Here is a 24889-nt window from a genome sequence, read left to right on the forward strand (position 1 = left end):
TTTGAGGGTGTCCCTGAAGCGCTTTCTTTGCCCACCTTGCGAGCGCTTTCCTTTGCTTAGTTGGCCATACAAGAGTCGTTTTGGGATGCGGTGGTCTTCCATTCTGTAGACGTGACCTGCCCATCGCAGCTGGGACTGCATTAGGATTGTGTGGATGCTTTGCAGACACGCTCTTCGAAGGACTTCTGTATCTGGTATTTTGTCTTGCCATTTGCCATTTAGTATTTTTCTCAGACATGTCATGTGGAAGCGGTTTAGTCTCTTTGCATGTTTACTGTACACTGTCCATGTTTCTGAGGCATAGAGCAATGTAGGAAGGATGACGGCTCTGTAGACCCATAGCTTGGTGTTTGTGGTGATACCACGTCTGTTCCAGACATTTGTAGACAGTCTGCCATAGGATGCACTGGCCTTGGCGATACGCAGGTCGATTTCACTATGATACACAAACAAATGATACACATTTATAATAATACACAGACAAATGATACACATTTATAATAATACACAGACAAATGATACATAGATATAATGATACACAGACAAATGATATACAGATATAATGATACAGATATAATGATACACAAACAAATGATACACATTTATAATAATACACAGACAAATGATACACATTTATAATAATACACAGACAAATGATACATAGATATAATGATACACAGACAAATGATACACAGACTTTATGATACAGAAATAATGATACAGATATAATAATACAGATATAAATGATACAGATATAATAATACACAGACAAATGATATACAGATAAAATGATACAGATAAAATGATACACAGAATAATGATACTCAGATGTAATGATATAGGATACATAATACTCAGATATGGTGATACTTAGATGTAATGATTCTCATATACTCTAATATAAAGATATGTAGATATAATGATATGCAACAATGATACACAAATGTATAAGTGAGTTGTGTATAAGTGTAGAAAGCTGATAATGTTCATATAAATATTCATATCAATTGTGAATTGCATGTAAAAAAACAAACAAACAACAGTTTAAATAAAAATTAAAGGTTTGATTTAACTGTGCTATAGACACAATGAAATAGACAAAAGAAAGTCATACCGGTACAACAAAGTCTCTTTTCTCTACCAGTAAAATAAACTTGCTGGGATTTTCTCTGTTATCATTTGGACCTTCATTAAGTCCCCTCCAGTCATCTTGCATCAACCTTCTGTCTAGAATCACTTCTAGAGAATCTAAACAGGTCAACATGGAAAACAATGGAAATGTAGAGACAAAGTGTGGGCATTAGACAAAGTGTGGGCATTAAGATTCAATAACATTCATGAACATTTGTTCAGTTAGTTGCCTTTACAATGATTTGACCAGATAGTGAACTTCTTCTTCCTGGTTCTCATTTTTATGTTGGAGCGTTCAGATGACTAGACCAATATATGAGATGAACTGTGCAGTGGTTTCCTAATCAGCCAGCTCTCCAATTAGTTTTCTTTCTATGTTAGGGGTGTTTTGGGGCCAGTGTCTTGTTTGGGTCTCTTGGTAAAGAATGCAGTTTTAAAGGACATGGTGACATTACACAAGGGAAGATTTCACTAGTTCCAATTTTGAGCTTCTGGAACACATGTTGTGTTGTCTCATTCTGTTGTGTCCAGTTCTGAGGCGAAAGATTAGGCGTTGATCTTGTTGGGATAGCTTATGATAGGCATCATCTTTCTTGTGATTGGAATGAGATCTTGTCAATGTCTCATTTATTCTATTCACCATTAGCTTCTTCATTTCTTCTGGATAGAGTGAAAAGTTCAATTGAGTGTTTGTTCTGCCACTCTTGACTAGTGGATTCTCCTTCTCATTTCCTTCTAGTTCAATATGTGCTGATATCCAATGAATAACAGTTTTTTTCTGTTGTTGGTGACCTTTATAAGTGCTGTCCTGAGTCGTTACACATATGAGGAATCAGAGTTTTTCCAAGCTTTGGAGGACTGTTTGTGCATCAGTTAGGAAGTCAATTTGACTTTGCAGGGTACTTGAGTGATTTACTATCATGGTAGCTGCTAGTGCTCTGTGGCTGTTGGAGAGCTCTTGCAATAGTTGCTGCTTCTTTTTAAGGTTCTGAGATTCCTGAATGAAATAAGTCCCTTTGAGATGGTATTTAGTGCCACTTTGTGGATTTTAGCTTTAAGTGGGTTTCCATTTTTCTCTTCTTTCATCCAGAGAGATCAGGGCAGTGGTTTCCTCCATAGCTCCTATGGGTGTTGTTTTGATTGCTCCTGTCATTATCCTTAGACCAATATTTTGAACCATGTTTATTTTCCTTAGGTTGGTTTGGGTTGCTGAACCCCATGCTGTGGCACCATATTCTAGAGTGGGTCGACTGTAACAGAATGTTGTGATTTGCTCCCCAGTCTGTTTAAATTTTTTCATAAGAGAATTATCTCTGGATGCCTTTATTCTGTGTTTTTTCTATTTGGTTTTTCCAAGTAAATCTCGGGTCATAGGTGACTAACTCCAAGCTATGTAGGACTGTTATTTTTTTTCTAAAGCTTCCGTATCTAATGTTAATTTTAATCAGGAACAATTAAGTTACTTGCAAAGTACTCCCCCCCCCCACCTCACCATTATGTAAAATATAATTTCTATAATAATAATTTTAAAAATCCCTTTTTGTGTTCAATTTTCATTCTAGACTTAAAAAAAAAAAGAAATATTAACTCATTAGTAGCCACAATAATATAGTATGAAAGTTTTATTCCAAATTATTAAGAATTTTAAGAGTTGAATGCAGTGTTTCCAAAACTTTTTCCTTAATGGAAAACTTTGCACATTCTGCGTACTTAGCAGAACACTTTTTTTAAAGAGAGATTAATTCCTTTGGTGGTCTACTAGTTAATTATTCCAGTAGTTTTTGGAACATCAATTCAGGCCTTGGGAATCACTAGGGTTCCGCAGAACAAAGTTTGGGAAACATTGGTTTAAGGAAAAGATCCATTTGACATAATGTGGACAGAAGTGTAGTTATTTTCCTGTTATTAGTTGTTTTTTCTGTTGCAAACCCTAGTGTAAGTTTAACTTCTGCTGGTTTTAACATTTCATCTTCACAATGACTCAAGAACTACAGACATGAAACACAAGATTTGTTTAGGCTAATTTATGTGTTTATGAACTTGTCTGTAACTACCAGTTCAATTTATAGTTGTGTAAATGACCAAATGACTTCTTTTCAATAGATGTCAGGAAGCCATCAGATCAGAGTGGATTCATAAATGTTCTCAAAGCACTGAAGAATAATCTTAAATATTATGTAAAAAAAAAAATGCACAAGAGATCAGGATTATAGCCTTGGATGTGTGTAATGGTTCACAGATTTATATATAAAAGTACCTCAATTTGGCAGTACTGGTGGAATAGCGAAAAAAATGAAATAAAATTGTAAGTAGCTTTTGATTTAAATTCTCATTTAAAATACCTGAAGTAAGAGAGGCAACTCCATGGGGTTCAGATGTTATTAAAGTAACTCGCTCTTGCTTCCTATCTTCTATATATGCCATTGATGTCATTGGATGAAAGTTCCCTTGAATTAAAAACTTAGCTCTGAATTGTTTTCTGTGCATCTGTTACACAAACAACAAAACAAACATCTCAATGATAGTACAATAATGCATCAACACAGCAGTTCTCAATCTTTAGACACCTGAGTGCCACTACTGGCTTAGTGTCTTTTATACACTATATATGAAAATGAATGTAATAGTATGCTAGCAGGAAACCAAGTGATAGTTAAAGACAGAAAAAATTAGCATGCTGGTATATAGGGTAAAACATCTTTCTATTACAAGGAATGTGAGCCTTGAACCATGAAAAGAACAAAATTGTTTCTTCTTTGATTTCATAAGAAATCAGAACTTGTGATTGTCAAAGATCATTTATAAAACATACAACTAATAGAAAAAATATAATCAAACCATCAAATAAAATAATTAATTCTTTTATATTAAACTATTGAACCTGATAGCCATTGAGGTCAACACAAATCGTGGAGTCCAGGTTTGAAATGTCTGTAGTTATTCTCATCATGAGTTCTTTGTTCTCAAACTCCTGAGTTGATATGTCCACCAAGTTATCCAAATGAACACCAGCTCCAACTGGACCTGGGCAAGAAATGTACTTCACAATATTTGTTCACATAGTTACATTGAGTGTACTCCATAGTTTACAAATAAGAGATTCTAATAAAGAATTGGAGATAATATAGGACTTGAACAAATAGCTTAGACATGTAATATAATTAGATCAGAAGAAGACAGTTGAACTTTATACCTGATACATTGTACAGTGAAGCAGAGTGACGCACTCCTGGAAGTTTGGTTAAAACTCTAGATAGCACAGGTCCCTTCACTACAACTATTGTAGGATAGTAAATTTCTAATTCCTTAAACAGAAGGAGCACACATTAACCAGAAATAATAAACCTTCAAAATGTTACAAGCTTAAGTTTATGTAGAACACTGGCTAATATTACAATTCAAATATGCTAGTCAAAAGTTACATTTTGAAACTTTAAATATATCAAACTTCAAGTACTATGTCTGTGGAGACTCAGAGAGATGGTTAAGGAAAGTTTTTTTAGTTTTTCTGATTTAGCTAAAATAATGAATCTCATTGACTTTAACAAGTTTTTGTCAGGTAGAGAGATATCTGAGTGTCAAGATGCTCTTGAAATGACAAAGTCCTAAGCTGCATGTGATCTGAACATATTTGCAAATGAATAGGCAATTAAAACAAAGAAAGAATTTTAAAAGGTATGAGGAAATGGAAATAACCCAAAAAATCCATTACAACTTCAACCAGATACAATAATTGAAATTTATAATGCTCGAAATTAAAAAAAAAACATCAAAAAAGAATTTGTTTAAAACTCAGTTACTAAATTATTAGAAATAAAAAAAAAGCACTGGTGTCTGAACATGAAGTTATTATATTTTAATCTAAAACCTGACATGTTCTCTATTAAAAACAGGTCAAAATCATGTCTGGAAATAAATAATTCAATAAATGTAATATCTACCTGAGCATAACCATCTGGCATAAATATATAAGCACCACTCTTGTCTTTGAATGGATTTATCCAGGAACCTGTACCATAAGTCATCATCTGTACAGATGTCTTGTGCCAGGTTTCATCAGTTTTACGTAAAATGTACTGTAGACACATCAAATATTGTCAATTACAACTGGTGTACAATGTAAAAGAAATGAGTGTACTGTAAGTACAACAAATTGTGTCAGTAACAACTAGTGTACAATGTTCAGACATTTCTTTCAGTTGTGTAATTATCATCGAGGGAATACAATGTGGGGAAACAATGGATAGAAATAGTTCAGTCTCACTATTTAGGTTATTGGTAGGTCTAACTCTCAAACTGTCCTCTCCTCATGTGTTCAAAAATAACTCTGTCCTTTGTGCCCCAGCAACTAAGTATTTGAGCTTCTTCCAGAGTACTTGGTGTGTTATAGAGAAAGCTTTTACTCTTTGTAGTTAATAATTGGATTTGAAAGATGTGTTTGCATATGAGTTGGATGTTTGAGGATGTGACTTTGTAAGATTTGAAAGATGTGTTTGCATATGAGTTGGATGTTTGAGGATGTGACTTTGTAAGATTTGAAAGATGTGTTTGCATATGAGCTGGATGTTTGAGGATGTGACTGTAAGATGTGACTGTAAGATTTGAAAGATGTGTTTGCATATGAGTTGGATGTTTGGATGTGACTTTGTAAGATTTGAAAAATGTGTTTGCATATGAGTTGGATGTTTGGATGTGACTTTGTAAGATGTGTGGTAGTAGGTAAAAAATATGCCCGGCTGATATCTAGCCAATCTTTTATTATTAGAATCAGAACTCTGTATCTTTCTATTCCTATCTTTCTCAGGATCAATAGCAATGCAGGGCCTGATACAATGTAACTTGGGGGATAAGTTCTGATCTAACTAAATGTATTTGTACCAGTCTGTGGCTAGCATTACAATAAACAACTGAGAATACAATTTAAACCAAGTCAATTAGACTTTCAAAAGCAGGTTTCTAATCGGTTATGGTTGATTCTGAGAGAATTATAAATGTAGCCACTAATGAATTTACCTGAAGTGTTCCTGAACAAGCAGAAAATGTGGCTTTAAGTAAAGTACTTTCAATATGAATTAATTCTTTCCCTGAGTGAACAGCATTATAAACAGACCTTCAAATAGACAAGTTCAAGTTTTTTTTATTCATTAAAAAAACAAACAAACAAGGTTACAAAGACAGTTTGTGTGGAAACACAAACTCAAAATCGGCCCCCGAAGTGCTCCAACCAGGCAGGTATCAATATTTTCAGAAAGAACATCAGAATTAAATTCTATCAAAGACAAATGACAAAGAAGAACGGAGAAAGAAGGTTGACAGATCTTGTGTGGTGCCCCACCAGTCCAGCAGACCAAAGGAAAAGTGAAAGTGAATGTGAAGTTAAATGCGAACCTGGCCTACCTGATGTCTTATAATGAATATCTAATTGATCTAATTGTTTTGTAAACAGTCAATCTCTTATTCAAATCCTCAAAAAAGAAAAAAACCTTTCCGTAAAAAAAATTAAAACTTCCTTTAGTTAAGTGTTCTATGGCTGTAGTGCAGGACTGCAGTTCACGCGATAATATGAAAACCTACTTATTAATTGTTGTTTTAAATTATGTCCAACTTATATGCATACTAAATATATTTTTTTCTCTTAAAAAAAAGTAAACATTATTTTTGGCTAAATGTAGTAGTTAGTAGGACAGAACTTATATAACGTAGCAATACAAATTTAAAAAAAAAGATATTTTTAAACAAAAAGTCTAAAACCATTTGCATAAATGTGTTAAAAATATGGTAGATGGTCATCTCCCCTAAAGAGCCTCCTGTGTTTGTTACTATTAATAGTGAATAGTTGTAAAAGTGGTGTATTTTTATGAAAAAACTGCTTGCATAAGTGATTTAAAAAATTAGATTTTTTTGCTTTTAGAAAAGAAAAAAGTACTTTGAATGGACTAAAATATTATGATGTCAGATTTTCAGTATCTTTTCTAGTTTACGAGATCTAAACAGGACGGACGGACAGACATTTCACACAAAACTAATGTCTTTTACCCTTTTGGGGGCCGCAAAAAACTAACAAAAAATTGTGTTTACCTAAAGATGGATGAGCTTGATTTTGTATAATAACATTCCCAAAAAAAAAATAATTCTGTCTCTATCACATAGTACAATGACAAGAGGTTTTCTATTCAGATATTCACACTATACTTACAGAAAAGATTCTATGTGAAGAACATCTCCATAGACTGTAATTGTGGCATATTCAGCTTCCTCTGTCTCCTCATGAAGCTCATACATTTGTAAAGAGAGAGCAGTGATATTGGCAATAAAGACAATCTGTGGGAGATATTGGTAATAAAGACAATCTGTAGGAGATATTGGTAATAAAGACAATCTGTAGGAGTTATTGGTAATAAAGACAATCTGTAGGAGATATTGGTAATAAAGACAATCTGTAGAAGATGGCAATAAAGACAATCTGTAGGAGTTATTGGTAATAAAGACAATCTGTAGGAGATATTGGTAATAAAGACAATCTGTAGGAGATATTGGTAATAAAGACAATCTGTAGAAGATGGCAATAAAGACAATCTGTAGGAGTTATTGGTAATAAAGACAATCTGTAGGAGATATTGGTAATAAAGACAATCTGTAGAAGATGGCAATAAAGACAATCTGTAGGAGTTATTGGTAATAAAGACAATCTGTAGGAGATATTGGTAATAAAGACAATCTGTAGGAGTTATTGGTAATAAAGACAATCTGTAGGAGTTATTGGTAATAAAGACAATCTGTAGGAGTTATTGGTAATAAAGACAATCTGTAGGAGATATTGGTAATAAAGACAATCTGTAGGAGTTATTGGTAATAAAGACAATCTGTAGGAGATATTGGCAATAAAGACAATCTGTAGGAGATATTGTCAATAAAGACAATCTGTAGGAGATGGCAATAAAGACAATCTGTAGGAGTTATTGGTAATAAAGACAATCTGTAGGAGATATTGGTAATAAAGACAATCTGTAGGAGATATTGGTAATAAAGACAATCTGTAGGAGATGGCAATAAAGACAATCTGTAGGAGATATTGATAATAAAGACAATCTGTAGGAGTTATTGGTAATAAAGACAATCTGTAGGAGTTATTGGTAATAAAGACAATCTGTAGGAGTTATTGGTAATAAAGACAATCTGTAGGAGATATTGGTAATAAAGACAATCTGTAGGAGATATTGTCAATAAAGACAATCTGTAGGAGATATTGGTAATAAAGACAATCTGTAGGAGATATTGGTAATAAAGACAATCTGTAGGAGATATTGGTAATAAAGACAATCTGTAGGAGTTATTGGTAATAAAGACAATCTGTAGGAGATATTGGTAATAAAGACAATCTGTAGGAGATATTGTCAATAAAGACAATCTGTAGGAGATATTGGTAATAAAGACAATCTGTAGGAGATATTGGTAATAAAGACAATCTATAGGAGATATTGGTAATAAAGACAATCTGTAGGAGTTATTGGTAATAAAGACAATCTGTAGGAGATATTGGTAATAAAGACAATCTGTAGGAGATATTGGTAATAAAGACAATCTGTAGGAGATATTGGTAATAAAGACAATCTGTAGGAGATATTGGTAATAAAGACAATCTGTAGGAGATATTGGTAATAAAGACAATCTGTAGGAGTTATTGGTAATAAAGACAATCTGTAGGAGATATTGGTAATAAAGACAATCTGTAGGAGTTATTGGTAATAAAGACAATCTGTAGGAGATATTGGTAATAAAGACAATCTGTAGGAGATATTGTCAATAAAGACAATCTGTAGGAGATATTGGTAATAAAGACAATCTGTAGGAGATATTGGTAATAAAGACAATCTGTAGGAGATATTGGTAATAAAGACAATCTGTAGGAGTTATTGGTAATAAAGACAATCTGTAGGAGATATTGGTAATAAAGACAATCTGTAGGAGATATTGTCAATAAAGACAATCTCTAGGAGATATTGGTAATAAAGACAATCTGTAGGAGATATTGGTAATAAAGACAATCTGTAGGAGATATTGGTAATAAAGACAATCTGTAGGAGATATTGGTAATAAAGACAATCTGTAGGAGTTATTGGTAATAAAGACAATCTGTAGGAGATATTGGTAATAAAGACAATCTGTAGGAGATATTGGTAATAAAGACAATCTGTAGGAGTTATTGGTAATAAAGACAATCTGTAGGAGATATTGGTAATAAAGACAATCTGTAGGAGATATTGTCAATAAAGACAATCTGTAGGAGATATTGGTAATAAAGACAATCTGTAGGAGATATTGGTAATAAAGACAATCTGTAGGAGATATTGGTAATAAAGACAATCTGTAGGAGTTATTGGTAATAAAGACAATCTGTAGGAGATATTGGTAATAAAGACAATCTGTAGGAGATATTGTCAATAAAGACAATCTGTAGGAGATATTGGTAATAAAGACAATCTGTAGGAGATATTGGTAATAAAGACAATCTGTAGGAGATATTGGTAATAAAGACAATCTGTAGGAGTTATTGGTAATAAAGACAATCTGTAGGAGATATTGGTAACAAAGACAATCTGTAGGAGTTATTGGTAATAAAGACAATCTGTAGGAGTTATTGGTAATAAAGACAATCTGTAGGAGATATTGGTAATAAAGACAATCTGTAGGAGTTATTGGTAATAAAGACAATCTGTAGGAGATATTGGTAATAAAGACAATACTGAATCTGTAGAAAGTGAACACATAGTAGATCTCAGTTCAAAATAAAGAAGATTTGAAGATAATTATCATAATACAAAATATTACATCAAAAAGTTTAGCTACTGGCTGCAGCTCCAATGAGAAGACTGGATTAATCTGGCTGGGAATTAATGTTCCTTGTTTTGTCTTCACAATGCATGGAGTAGAGGTTCTGATTGTAATAGGAGACACCCACTGTATTGTGAGTGGATTTACAACTAGAACAAACCTGAAACAAAAACATAGGAATATTGTCTTGGTCTTTTTAAATACTAGCTTTATTATATTGTATTTATATTTGATTATTTACAAATACGTATGAAAAGTGAATGTATCCAAGTGCTTTCCAAATTGAAATGATTTGCTTGAACCAACTAAAAAAAATCAATGAATTAAATCAATGGAAACCTATAATTCACAAGACAAACTAGATTGAACAAGTTTAAAGAGATAGTGATGTAAGACAATGATGTAAAATTTGTTTCAGTGAGTAACTGTTCATGAGTGAAGTCATAGAGTCAACTTTACTTTCAACATGAGCTCTAGGGCAAACTGAGGATTTAATTCTAAAATGTCATATAGCATCAATAAATGAATTATAATAACTCTGAATTTATAGAATATCAATTGGTGTTCTGTTCACTTCTACTTGATGAAACGTAATGGTCAACTTTAGTTGATAACACAACAGACGTACAAGTAAATAGTTTACACATTTGTACCATTTCCCTTTAAATTCACTAATCCTTAAAACTGGCACAGATGTAGGAGACTGCCAGTTTTCAACAGACAGGAGAGTGTTGGCTGTAGGAATAGAGACTTTATCCAATTTAGGGAGTAGACTGTTCAACATCAACAAGGCCAAGAGATCCTCCACTTGATTGACTGTGTTGTGTAATCTAAGACAAAAAAGGGAAACATTTTATCCCTGGACTAGTCAACAAAACATAAAACGAGTAAATTGATTAAGAATTTAGGTGTACAAAGTTGAGTTCAATGATCAAGGTTGCACAACTGAAGATCTTTAAAACTTTTAGAAAATGTTTTGATACTCAGCTATTAAAAATATTTGAAATTACATTTCTCTATTTTAATTACTTACTGTTATGAAGATACTCAATAGCCACATGGCATATTACCTTGCTTTCCAAAACAAAAATTGAAATACCAATTTAAAAAAAAACAAAAAAAAAACATTAAAAAATAATTTTAAAAAAAGACAATACCTCCATTATACAACTTTAAATCCAAAAAAATTATTTCATTACACCGCCAGAAGCACGAATGTACAACGTAACCGATTCAGCCAGCTGTCAAAACATACTTATACATTTTTTATTTATTTACTTATTGTTATTGATTATTTATTGGTATTTTCATTATATGGACATCTAGATCCAACACTAGTGCTAGACTTTTATGTTTTAGAACTCTTAAAATCTAGTCTAGATCTAGAATCTAGAAGTAATCTATATTAGATTTATGTAAAAAATATACCGTAAGTAAAGCTTAGATAATCTTTCAATAAACTTGAAGCAACTTTAAATTTACTCAGTTATCTGGAATTTCATTCAAAGCCGTTTTTTTTTTAATTATAGAAAATCAAATACCAACTAAACACTCATCAAACAAAATAAATAAATGCTGGTTTAATAATAAATTTAAGAAACTTTGCAAACAGAAAGAAAATCTATTTAAAAAATTTAAAGAAACTAAGGCAGAAAGAGTCCATAAAAAGTACCTTAAAATGAAACATCTAACCCAAAAAGTTAGCAGACAGCTGCTGAGCCAATACAAATATAAAGTAATATCTGAAGATAACAATAAAAACTTATGTTCATACATTAATTAAAAAAAAACAGAAACAACTGGAGTATCCCCAATAAAAGGCAAAGATAACCTATCACATAATGATAATGAAATTAAAGGTAACATTCTTAATAAATATTTAGCATCAGCATTCTCAGCCCCAGGAGACAGAGACATATTAATAAATTAAACCAAGTAGAAAACATAGGAGCAGAGACCTGGAGAACCACCATCACTACCATGGAAAAAAATCCAGGTATTCATCAATACCTGAGTGAGGACGATTCTTATGATCCGCTGGTCGGACAAGATCTCAAATGAGGAACTGTGGCAAACAACAAAGCAGCAGCCCATTAAAGAAGATATCCTTTAAAGACGCTGAAGATGAATAGGTCACACCCTTTGCAAGCCTGCATCCAACATAACAAGGCAAACTGGAAACCCCCAAGGAAAGAGGAAGAGGGAACGGCCCAAGAATGCATGGCATCGCGATTTGGAGGCAGATGCCAAGCAGATGGGCGAGACGTGGGGACAGTTGGAGAGACGCTGGAGGAAGCTGGTTGGTGGAGGCAGATGCCAAGCAGATGGGCAAGACGTGAGGACAGTTGGAGAGACGCTGGAGGAAGCTGGTTGGTGGAGGCAGATGCCAAGCAGATGGGCAAGACGTGAGGACAGTTGGAGAGACGCTGGAGGAAGCTGGTTGGTGGAGGCAGATGCCAAGCAGATGGGCAAGACGTGAGGACAGTTGGAGAGACGCTGGAGGAAGCTGGTTGGTGGAGGCAGATGCCAAGCAGATGGGCAAGACGTGAGGACAGTTGGAGAGACGCTGGAGGAAGCTGGTTGGTGGAGGCAGATGCCAAGCAGATGGGCAAGACGTGGGGACAGTTGGAGAGACGCTGGAGGAAGCTGGTTGGTGGAGGCAGATGCCAAGCAGATGGGCAAGACGTGGGGACAGTTGGAGAGATGCTGGAGGAAGCTGGTTGGTGGAGGCAGATGCCAAGCAGATGGGCAAGACGTGAGGACAGTTGGAGAGACGCTGGAGGAAGCTGGTTGGTGGAGGCAGATGCCAAGCAGATGGGCAAGACGTGGGGACAGTTGGAGAGACGCTGGAGGAAGCTGGTTGGTGGAGGCAGATGCCAAGCAGATGGGCAAGACGTGAGGACAGTTGGAGAGACGCTGGAGGAAGCTGGTTGGTGGAGGCAGATGCCAAGCAGATGGGCAAGACGTGAGGACAGTTGGAGAGACGCTGGAGGAAGCTGGTTGGTGGAGGCAGATGCCAAGCAGATGGGCAAGACGTGGGGACAGTTGGAGAGACGCTGGAGGAAGCTGGTTGGTGGAGGCAGATGCCAAGCAGATGGGCAAGACGTGGGGACAGTTGGAGAGACGCTGGAGGAAGCTGGTTGGTGGAGGCAGATGCCAAGCAGATGGGCAAGACGTGGGGACAGTTGGAGAGACGCTGGAGGAAGCTGGTTGGTGGAGGCAGATGCCAAGCAGATGGGCAAGACGTGGGGACAGTTGGAGAGATGCTGGAGGAAGCTGGTTGGTGGAGGCAGATGCCAAGCAGATGGGCAAGACGTGGGGACAGTTGGAGAGACGCTGGAGGAAGCTGGTTGGTGGAGGCAGATGCCAAGCAGATGGGCAAGACGTGGGGACAGTTGGAGAGATGCTGGAGGAAGCTGGTTGGTGGAGGCAGATGCCAAGCAGATGGGCAAGACGTGTGGACAGTTGGAGAGATGCTGGAGGAAGCTGGTTGGTGGAGGCAGATGCCAAGCAGATGGACAAGACGTGGGGACAGTTGGAGAGATGCTGGAGGAAGCTGGTTGGTGGAGGCAGAGATGAGATAGGAAATATAAATGTACAAGAAAAAGAGATCCAAAAACTATAAGCTAGCATAAAACCAAATAAAGCATCACTAAATCAGAGCAGGGTACTTAGGACTTGAAGGAAGCTAAAGTCACTCCCCTATAAATAAAGGAGAAAAATCTGATCCACATAACTACAGACTGGTATCACTCACCAGCATTACATGCAAAATACTAGAACACATTACATGCAGCAACATCATAAATCACTTAGATAAACATAATGTCCTCACTCCATACCAACATGGCTTCAGGAAATAAAGATCATGTGAAACTCAACTTGTAGGAATAATTGATGATTTTTCAAATGATTAGATAATAGATACAATTTTATTAGGCATTCTACAAATTTCACCAGCACAGCCTGCTTAAAAAACAACTAAAATACTTAGGCTTAATGGATCATTACATCAATGGATTCAGGGTTTTCTAATAGAAAGGATATCAAACTATAATGATAAATTGCTCCTAATCAACACCAATACTAGTAAACTCAGGTGTTTTGCAAGGAACAGTCTTAGGTCCACTACTATTTCTAATTTACATAAATGATTTACCAAATTGTATTAGTTCAGGAACAAAAGTCAGATTATTTGCAGATGATTGCATAATATATAGAACAATAAAAAAAGCAGAAAGAAGGGTGATAATGCAATGATGCCTGGTGATCACATATGCCCAACTTGCGATTGGCCTCTTTAGTCACACAAGAAGTTGCAAAGAGAAAAGATAGTCTCTCGAGACGTAAAATGCCACAGACAGAATTATCTTCTTTTTAGACGATCTTTTCCCTTTGCAACTTCTTTTTAACATCTGTAATAAATAAAATAGGAAGATAATATGACTGACTAACTACATGTTTTTTTTTTATTATTGAATAATTTCAATGATAAGGAGTTCAAATCTAGACTTAGAAAATGATGCGCACAATTTTCCTTAACATTAATTATAATTATTTAACTCTTGAATCAAATTCTCAAATTTCCGAACACATTAGTCCTTTTAAGAATGTGATAGTCCTTTCAAATCTGATGTTGCCACTAGATCTAAGTCTAGTTCTCAAGCCAAATTTACATTTATTTATATTTCACTTTGAAAAAATATAACGGTCAAACTAGAGTTTTCCCCATGTGGCCCACGAGCTAGTTATTCTTTTCTCAGCGATATACATCAACTGTTAAATTTCTAGGAAAATCATTAGAGCTGTTCTTGAGATCTGTGCATGTCCAGGTTCTATGCATAGAGGTTCCTGAAGGTTCCATGAATATCTTACTTGAATGTAGGTATTGTAAAAAAAAAAGTTAAATTTATTAAATTTTAAAACATTCTGTCATGTGGGCCAACACAATGCTAACTTCATTTAATTTCCCACTAAAAGACAAATCTATCTGGTCCCAGAGACATATTCGCCCAAATAAAATCAAAACAACTTTCACCATGATAGGAGAAGACTATTTGTAAGTGATTAAAATGATGATAAGAACTGACTTGTTGCTGTAGTCCTCCATAACTCTCTTTTTACTTGTGCCTGTGATGGCATCATGATGTTGGAACAGACCCAGAGATCTACGAGCATCAACAATAACCGGCTCCTTGGTGGAGCAAAATGACTTAGAGAATTCTGACAACTGAGCACACAGAAGAGAAAACAAGATTTCTGTTATCCTGTAATATACAAAAAAAAAGCAATGCCACTGATTTAAAATGCCATCTACTGGAAAGACTATAACTAAACTATCACAGGACATCGTGGTAAAATGCTCTGATAGTTTTAACCAAAGAATTCTAGTTGATGAAGGCTGAGATTTGATTGTTGACATTTAATGTCTTTCTTTAATCCATCCAGCACAAATGAATAAACTAGTTTGGTCAAATAGAAGTTGCTGGTCTTAAAACAATGCTAAACTTAATCTGCATCTGGGTCACTCCCCCAAATAATTGACCAAATAATGGACATAATATTTAATTTGTCAGTTGGACAAATTAGCCTTCATCCTACAAGTACAACATTCATATATTTAGGAAATGATTAGAAATTGCTCAAGAATGTTTGTTGAAACAATAAATATGTGTAAAGTAGCCTTAATCAATTTATTTATTATTATTTTTTTATTTGAATCATTATATGTAGTTTGCATGTTTTAAAGATGATCCATAAATTAGCTTATTTCAAAAAGATAAATCATATGTTAAAAAACACATACCTCAACTTTGCTTGCAAGACATATGTCATGTGTTTAAATAAAGGCCTACTAGAGTAATAGCCTGTCCAGTACTGGTCATCTCTATCATTGTAGGGAAAAAAGTCACCAGCAAGTGAAGGGAAAGAGATTCTATTTTTTTGACTTTCAATTTCTACTGCTTGAAAGTAGTCAGATAAAATTCCATACTGAATCTAGATACAATGCAATCACACAAAATTTGAGTATTAAAAAAATGTGGAAAGTCATACACTATTCTCCACCATTATCATCTAGAGTCATTAAATCTGGATGAATACATACACCCTAAAATGGAAAATATAAATCTTGCTCCACATCATTTTAAAACCAAGGCTTAGCAGCTAAAAAAACACTTAATGACTCTAGATCATAATGGTGGATAATAGTAAAGTTGATGGTTTTAAATATTATCCTAAAAAACAGTCAAGGAAAAAGTTAATTTTTAACTTTGCTATATGGAAATCTTTATAGGAAAAAGTTCATATTAACAATTTGAATTTCTAGTTAATTGTTATGTAATGAAAGAAAGCAAAAAATGAGCTGATATACCTGAATGTTCATGTCTTTATTTTTGTTCATATAATCCATCAGTTTCCCCAAGTTTCCAAACTGTTCTGTCCACTCACTCTGAGAGCTGTAACGAAAATCATCTCCATGGGGGACAAGTAGAATGTTGCTTCGATACAATGAGGCCTTTTTTTGAAACTGTTCCCACAAAGCCCATGCTCTGAAATTCAATGGACAAACCAAAAATGAATTAAAACCATAAATTTAATTCAGTGTGAGTTCTAGAAAACAACTAAATTGCATATGCACATTTAGCTACAGCACCCAGAACTATTTTTAACCAAAAAAAAACAACAACTTAACAAGCTACTTCTATCTAAAGCCTGATTACTTATAGTAATATTCCTAAAACAAACAATGCCTAACACCCTCCTACCTATATCTTACCCCCAAAACAATTTCTAACTAGAATCTCACAATAATTTCCAGTTTATTAATTGAAAAAATAAAAAAGAAAAAATATTTTTAGTTTTTATTTTCATTTCATTTAAACATTATCTTTAAAGTGTAAAAAAAAATGTAATGATAACCAGCTATAATATTCCTCCTCCCATTAGTAGTTAGGTAAAAGCAGGTAAAAAGTAAAGTATCAAATAGAACATACAAACAGAAAGCTATAGAGTAAGTAAGTATCAAATAGAACATACAAACAGAAAGCTATAGTGTAAGTACCAAATAGAACATACAAACAGAAAGCTATAGTGTAAGTACCAAATAGAACATACAAACAGAAAGTGTAAACACTATTTTCACATGATTAGTTACATACTTTTTAGTCGTTCTCAAAACTAAGTAAAAGTTAACATCTACATCTACATTCTAACATCTACATTCTTTATATTATTAAAACTCTTATTAAAAACACAGAACAAGATGATTAACTTGAGATGATAGTATTGTTTCCATTCTACTTTTGTCTTCTTACAGTTTCCTGATGTTAGTATCATCCACTGTTATCTTGGGAATAGTTTCTTTCCCTCTGAAACATTTATCTGTGTGAAAGTCAAACTGACAGCAGACATGAGGGTCAGGGCCACAAGAGTAATGAATAGAATATAAAAGAAATGGCATCATGTGACAGAAGACACCAGTGTTATCATCTGAATCTGAAATAACAAAAAATGTTTTATAACTAAAAAAAAAACAACTTAATATGTGATCAACCTACAAAATTAGGTCAACTTATATATATATATAGATATTTTTTAAGGCATGAAATAATGTTTTTCAAGTAGGTCTCTAATTGCTTTGTATTTGTCCATCTGGCACTTATATTAGTTACTAAAACTAAAAGAATGATTGATTTGAAAAGAAAACAACCAAAAGGTCCTTAACACAACAGATCAGCTTGCTGTGCAGTTTCACATTTACATTACCACAAAGTCAAGCAGAGGTGGTAAGAAAACTCGTAGCAATAGAGATGCTTTAAAAAGCTATCAGTCATCACATGGAAAGATGTAAATGAGGATGTACTTAGACAATATCCCAAGATAAGAGTTGAAATGGAATCTGAAAAACCATTGCAAAGAATTGTTTCTAAGGTATAAATAACTAAATAAAATCTAGCTTGATTTACAAACCCCAGGCCTGTCTCCAGTAAAATTCTAAGTTTTTCTGATTGGCAAAATGGCGCTTGATGGCAAAATGTATTCTCTGAATAACCATGTGGTTGATTTCAGCTCTTTTCAATAAGTAGGTCATGGTCGGTGAGTGCCCAAATGGATCCACTGACCAAGATGTATTAGTAGATATACCTACAGGGCAAAAAAGAAATTTTATTAATGAAGACTTTAATACAAAAGTAACCTGAGATTTAAATAAAATAAATAATAGTTATATAAGCCATTTTCTTATGGCATGATTTAATAATTTAATAATAATTTAATAATATATAGTTTGTCCATCGTGGTTCGATGATGACCACTTTTGTCATCCTGGGGGCTGAGGGCTTTTGTGCCTCCTCAGTTTAAAGTTATGAGCTTTGGGCTGGGAAATGTTGAAAACAAACCATGTTTATGAAGCCAAAGATGTCCTTCCATCAGCTGATCCAGCATTGATGTGTAGTGGGCCACAGCTTCATCTGTCATGACCCAACCTCCTGTGACTATCTCCAATTGACCATTGTCTATCAATCTGATCAGAGAACATAAATAATTGGATAAGAGTGAAACAAGTAAACAAGAACATTTTCAAATCAAGTATTTCAAATAAACTTTAACTAGAAATAACTTAAGAAGGACTCTAGAAAAATATAAGCATAAAAATATTGATCACTGGCTCTCTCAGAATTATTAGACAAAGTTACTGATTCATGCTTCACTTGGAAGGACATAGTCAGAATATTTTAATCTTAAATCATTTTTTGTATAATGTATTTCAGTAAAGTCGACAAGAATATCTTCTGCAGATTAACCCTTTAAAAACTAAAGGTGTTTTATGCCAATAATCAGAAATAATTTCTTAAGGTACAGAATTATGTAATCAATGAAGCAAATGAGTAATAGTTGACCAGATTCTCTTGTTACAGAAAATGATAAATTGTATAATATTGACCAAAACACAACCACATTTGGTTTAAGTATTTTTAAAACTAGTGTATTAGAGATGCACCATGACATTGACTCAGATATAACATTACATTGCCCCAAATGATTTTATGTAGCACGTCAAAAGAGTTTATTGACCAAAAAAAAAATGCTAATTAATTTTATAAAGCTTTTACTCATGGTCATCAATCGCAGATTTTACATCTCAGATCATTAGACATCTACTATAAAACAATTCCACTATAATGAAACAGGGTCTTGAGGATGAAAGTTTTACCTTTTCAACTGATCTGTTTTAGAATCTGGTAAAGAAGACCACCTCTCCAAATAAGAAACTTCAGACCAAATAAACTTTAAATCTGGGTTTTCATTCAAATGTTTGATGACATAGTCTAATGTATTCCTAGTGTAACTGTTGAAATAGCCTTCAAATGTTTCACGCCAACCTTTAAACAGACATTAAAAGAACACGAAAAAAGATTTATGTCTCAATTGACAATTTGTACTCCATAGTTACTGTAATAATAATGTTTATTTAATAGCTTAAAAAATAATAACAAACTTTAGAAAGCCATGCCTTGTGTTAAAAACTATTGGATAATAATAATAATTTTTTAAAAATCTGATCTGATCAGCAGATAAAAAAAAAAAAAAAATACTTTTTTAAAAAACAAATCCTATATTAAGCATAGTTGTATCAATCAGTTTGGATCAATCATGTATTTAAATTTGTAACAGACCTACACTAACAATTATAAATTTCTGCAATTACATTTATTTTCACCAATTGTTTTTGTTTAACGCACTTTCACGTTTTTAGCTTTCTCAACATGCTATGATCCCAAATTGAATGTCAGAAAAATGATGTGTAAAAACTTTTGACCAGACAGACATAGTGAGCTGATATAAGCTTTGTAAAAATTATAAATTAGTTCAGCAAAATAGTTCTCAAATGTGTGCAGTTGCAGCTGACATAAACAATGACATCTCAGTAGATCAGTGTGGAGTATACACTTATCATCATTTTCAACAGTCCAGAGCATTTCTTATGGAAAACAAAAGTCTCTGTAATTAAAATGCCATTCTCCAGAGTCAGGTCTTCTCAGTTCCTATCTGCTTTTATTTTATCATGTTCTGTTGAGTTCTTGTGTCTTCAGAGTTCCACTTCACAGCCTGGCCTGCTTCTTTTGTTGGCATCTTTCCTGAGAGTGAAACCAATTCATCCCCTCTTTCTCTCTAAGACTTATACTTTTATATTACATTACCACATATTCCTCAATGTTTGGGTATTTCATTTTGTATTTTTATCCGACTGATATCCTACCAGCACACTTTCATTATAGTTGTTAATCATTACAAACTGTACAAAGTTATACTTCTAGTCAACTAGGCTACTGATTATACATATGTGAAATATTGTCATTATAGTTTTTAATCATTACAAACTGTACAAAGTTATACTTCTACTCAACTAGGCTACTGATTATACATATATGTGAAATATTGTCATTATAGTTTTTAATCATTACAAACTGTACAAAGTTATACTTCTACTCAACTAGGCTTCTGACTACAATTCAAATATTGAAAAAAAAAATAATAATAACCTGGATCTTGATGTGAGTGTGGGATTATAAAAATCTGAAGTGGCTTGGAGTCATAGTTTTCCACATTGATCACTTGTATCCAGCCACTCACTGTATACACATATTGTGGATATCCAACACTGATTGAGCTCCATTCATATTCCATCTGAGGGCATTTAATAAAAATAATTATTTAAATGTTTTATAAACCAGTAACCCTCCCAAATTAATTGACTTATGCATCTGGTCTTCCTTGATTTACTCTGTAATAAATATTTTAATCAAAGTTCTTTTGATGTTAGTCAATTACGTTTACTGGGTACCTGAATATTTGATCTCTTGCGAGGAGGATGAACTTGACACTGACTTGAATTTAAATATAAAAACAAAGGATTAGATGAAGATGTTATAGCCAGGCTTGACCTTGACATATGTACACTTTCACATTCTTTGGCATAAAACTGAATGCTACCATCCTTAACCAAAACAAAAAGAAAAACAGTTTTATTTAGATGTTCAACAGCAATACAATTTATAAAAGTGTGAATTTAAAAAATAGGAAAGAGTCATTTAAATTTTCATGACACTTTATTAAACTCAAATGAAAAACTTCTTTTTGCACACCAAGATATACTATGTAAACACTAACCTTTTTTAGTCTAGGATGAAAAGAATGACCTGATCTGTGCATTTGAGAAATATTTTTCTCTAAGCTCTTGTACCCAAACCAAATTAAAACTAAATAGATGACACCAACAATGAATATCCACTTCAGAGATTTTTGATGTGTGCAACTCCGTGGCAAAATATTAACTGCCATAATTCAGAAATTTTACAGAAATGCAAGTTTATGCTCGCCAAAACACTTGTCTTGCAGAGAAATGTTTATCCTTCATTTCCTGTAAATCAAGGAAGTAATGATTAAGTTATGTGATAAGTTTTGTTTGTTTGTTTTTTGTTTAATGATCACTATAAATAGAGTTGAAAAATAGCAGAATGAAATGTTTCTTTAAAAAGTTTATCTCAACTGAAATCTAAATCATGTACATCAATGAACATCACTCTCATAGAGAAATCTTTACTTTAAAATGTATACCATTATAGTGACAATAAAGTATCCCAGCTAATGTCAGGTAACTATTGAAACTAGATGGATTAAGGAGGTTAAAGTAAAGGTACCCCTTTCAGACCTTGCTATCTACGGGAGCAGATGATGTTTCTATGACCAATAGTTAAAGAAGATGTCATGTGGCCAGCACAATAGCCAATTGCTTTACTTACCCAACAAATGTTAGGTACCCTTTGGAGTTGTGTGAACTCGGGGTTGTCCTGAAAATCGTGAAGTTCAAAATCTCAGTCATCACAAGGATTTCCACTCACTACCACTTGGTTCAGAAGCCAAGTTATTTACCACACTGCCACCATGTCTCAGGTGGATTAAGGGAAGTAACCTAAAATCCTGATTTAAAATTATTCAGTATAGATTTTTTTTATAACAGAAAAGCAAAGCCCTTAACCCACTTTTACATTTTTTATTGTCACCCTGCTTTTACACAATTTGTATACGACTTTATTACTTATGTTAATAATATATACTAATTATTTATATTTCAACCTATTTTTAGATAATTTCGCCCCCCTCCCTCTAGTATGTTGGCCGATTTGGTGGGGTCGGGAGGGAGCCATGGTATCAATCCTGCTCTTTCGAGTGGGGGGGGGGGGGGCGCGATCCAATTTATTTGTAGAAATCACAGCTTGCTAACAGAATCAATTAAATATCTATATGATTAAAACTTGTTATTGATATTTTAACCGATCTTTATATAATGTCGTTCCCCTGTTGGCCGACTGGGGGGGGGGGGAGCGAATACTTCTACTGCCCTTCTCACCTAAACCCTGTGAGTGGGGTGGGGGGGGGGGGGGGCGGTCCTACTTTTATGGAGAAATCATAGTTTGTGAACAAAATTAGTTGAATTAATATTTAATTTTATAGTATGCCGCTCCCCTTCTAGTATATTGGCCCATTTGGTGGAGTAAGGAATTGCATGTACTGTCCTCCCCGCTCTAGCCCTCTGAGTGGGGGTGGTGGGCAGTGCTATTTTTTATGGAGAAATCATAGTTTGTGAACAAAACTAGTTGAATATCTATATAATATAAAATACGTATTGATATGTGAAACCATTGTATGTCGTACCACACTCTAATCTCAAATTTTATGGTTAGTAAATATAAAATGAAAAAGGGTTGGGAGGGGCTTTACATGCAATCGCCTTTCCCCCATCGGACAAACCAATACTTTTGTATTATAGTTAAGAAATTACAAAATAAATAAAAATCTGTCACTAATATAATTTATATATGCTATAAATTAGATTCTTATATCGAGTCGCCCCACCCCTATTCTTAAATGCCAAATTTTTTATGCACTCATTAGCAGAAATTATAAAAAGGAGCGTGGATAATCATTTTCATTCTACCACCCCTCCTCTTTCCAGACAGAGTTTATGTAATTTCACATGACTTTATCATAATTGTATGTAGCATTTTAACATGTTAACTAACCACTCGAAAGTTCTGGATCTGCTAATGATGCATAGACTGACTATGAAGACTATGGTCCATGGTACTATAATGATAATCTAGATAACTCTAGATAATTCTAGATAGAATCTAGACTAGTGACTAGAGATCTAAGTATTTTGATAGAAAATCTAATGTATTGTAATTTTAGTAATGAGTAAATAACCAGTTCTACGACTATATAGTATAATATAATTCCCAATATAGTCTATATAGATATAGACTATAAGTAATCATGAAGATGATCGTCAAAAATTATTGATTCACCGAAAATTCAAAAAAAAATTTTTACTATAGAATCTAAAGTAATCTTAAATCTAGACGTAATAATTATAATAATAGCTACTAATATTCTAGTAACTAGTCTAGAGTCTACTCACTACTGTTGTCAAGACACTTATAACTTATACTATACACTACATCACTACAGTTGAGTGTGAGTGTTACACATCAGTGACATCTACTGTAATATTTTATTTAATATCTCTAGTACTACTAGTAATAACTAGTACTACTAAATTAACTAAACTACTAGTACTAGAAGTTTAGAAGTCTATTAGTATTATAAATGATAGTCTATATGATTTAGTCATTTAGTGACTAGATCTACATAGATCTTAACTCTTAACCCAGCCCCAAAAGTAGTCTAGATCTAGATCTATATCATCATTCTATATCATATATCTAGATCTATATTCTAGTAGATTTCTAGAGTTTAGTCTACGCTACTGATTTGTTTTTATTTATTTTCAATCCATTCAAGAGAATTTTACAAAACTTCAATACAAAAGAGGCTTCTATGCCAACTCTAAAATAAAACCTTAAATAATAATAATTAAAAAATTAAAAAGTAGGTAAACCAATGGTAATGCTGTAGTCTTTATAAATGGAAGCTTGTAACCTATTGGAGTGCTTTTTATCTATATCTTCTCATCGCAGGATAAACAAGACTGTCACCACTCCTGGAAATGGTAACAGTATGTACTGTCTCTCTGTCTTTCGATTATGTTTTGTAAAATGTTTTACATGCTTCGGATGTTCCTTCATAATTGAAGATAATTGACGTTCTAGTCCAAACCTCCCGCAGGCAGGACGACGGGGGATGGGAGCGGGCAGGGTTTGAACTCGGGACCATCGATAAGTCCGAACGACAGTCCAGCGCGCAAACCGAGCGACCAGGCAGCCATATATTCATGTAATTATTTTTTGTAACGTTAGGGAATTGCCGATTAAACTCTATTTTAAAAAAATTCTTATATTAGCAATCTTTTAGATTCGATGTATCTTCTATGCCAGGGGGTTGTCAACCTATGGGTCGCGACCCATTTGAGGGTCGAATGACCATTTGCGAGGAGTCGCCTAAGACCATCGGAAATTATTTTTTTTTTTTTTGGGGGGAAGGGCTATTTTTATTGGAATATATATATATATATATATATATATATATATATATATATATATATATTAGGGGTGCACCGGATAGTACTTTTTGATATCCGGCCGGAGCCGGATATGACCGGATAGTAAAATTTGATATTCGGCCGGGGCCGAGCCGGAGCCGGATACCTAAGTGTCTTGTTAATAGCTTGTGTTGCTGAACATTTTACGAAACTGTTAAATAACATACCTATATTGGTTGTTTTTTTTTTCCTTTTATATACCGTATTGTTTTAAACTCTGTTACTGATTGATTTATTCAAGCTTAACAGTATTTCTAAAAATCGGTATAGCATGAGTGTGTCTGTGTGTATGTACGATGCCACCAACTGTAAAGGATGTGTGTAGGAAGGTCAATGTAAATAATGTTAGTATATAAAAATAGT

General features: G+C 33.9%; 1 protein-coding gene across 3 annotated transcripts in view; it reads right to left on the reverse strand.

The window, feature by feature from the left end:
* The window catches only part of LOC106053755 (alpha-mannosidase 2-like), a 29655-nt gene extending 5825 nt beyond the window's left edge, over nucleotides 1-23830 (reverse strand). The window contains exons 1-21 of one of the 3 annotated variants that reach the window (XM_013209369.2): nucleotides 23447-23830; nucleotides 21768-21945; nucleotides 21136-21385; nucleotides 20810-20962; nucleotides 20508-20652; nucleotides 19178-19346; nucleotides 18363-18487; nucleotides 17935-18108; nucleotides 17280-17460; nucleotides 16337-16514; nucleotides 15770-15960; nucleotides 15054-15230; nucleotides 10617-10793; nucleotides 9961-10123; nucleotides 7328-7452; nucleotides 6145-6241; nucleotides 5073-5207; nucleotides 4325-4436; nucleotides 4013-4155; nucleotides 3474-3618; nucleotides 1115-1248 (exon numbers count right to left, since the gene is read on the reverse strand). In XM_013209369.2, coding sequence (XP_013064823.2) covers nucleotides 1115-1248; nucleotides 3474-3618; nucleotides 4013-4155; nucleotides 4325-4436; nucleotides 5073-5207; nucleotides 6145-6241; nucleotides 7328-7452; nucleotides 9961-10123; nucleotides 10617-10793; nucleotides 15054-15230; nucleotides 15770-15960; nucleotides 16337-16514; nucleotides 17280-17460; nucleotides 17935-18108; nucleotides 18363-18487; nucleotides 19178-19346; nucleotides 20508-20652; nucleotides 20810-20962; nucleotides 21136-21306 — 2895 coding nt within the window. In that variant the 5' untranslated portion in view covers nucleotides 21307-21385; nucleotides 21768-21945; nucleotides 23447-23830. Of the gene's footprint in view, nucleotides 1-1114; nucleotides 1249-3473; nucleotides 3619-4012; nucleotides 4156-4324; nucleotides 4437-5072; nucleotides 5208-6144; nucleotides 6242-7327; nucleotides 7453-9960; nucleotides 10124-10616; nucleotides 10794-15053; nucleotides 15231-15769; nucleotides 15961-16336; nucleotides 16515-17279; nucleotides 17461-17934; nucleotides 18109-18362; nucleotides 18488-19177; nucleotides 19347-20507; nucleotides 20653-20809; nucleotides 20963-21135; nucleotides 21386-21767; nucleotides 21946-23048; nucleotides 23289-23446 lie in introns of those variants that run through there. The other 2 variants (XM_056024726.1, XM_056024725.1) reach the window with 2 other exon arrangements.
* Between the last annotated feature and the right edge of the window lie 1059 nt (nucleotides 23831-24889).

This window comes from Biomphalaria glabrata, chromosome 3 (genome assembly GCF_947242115.1).
Source record: "Biomphalaria glabrata chromosome 3, xgBioGlab47.1, whole genome shotgun sequence".
In the NCBI taxonomy this organism is placed as follows: domain Eukaryota; kingdom Metazoa; phylum Mollusca; class Gastropoda; family Planorbidae; genus Biomphalaria; species Biomphalaria glabrata.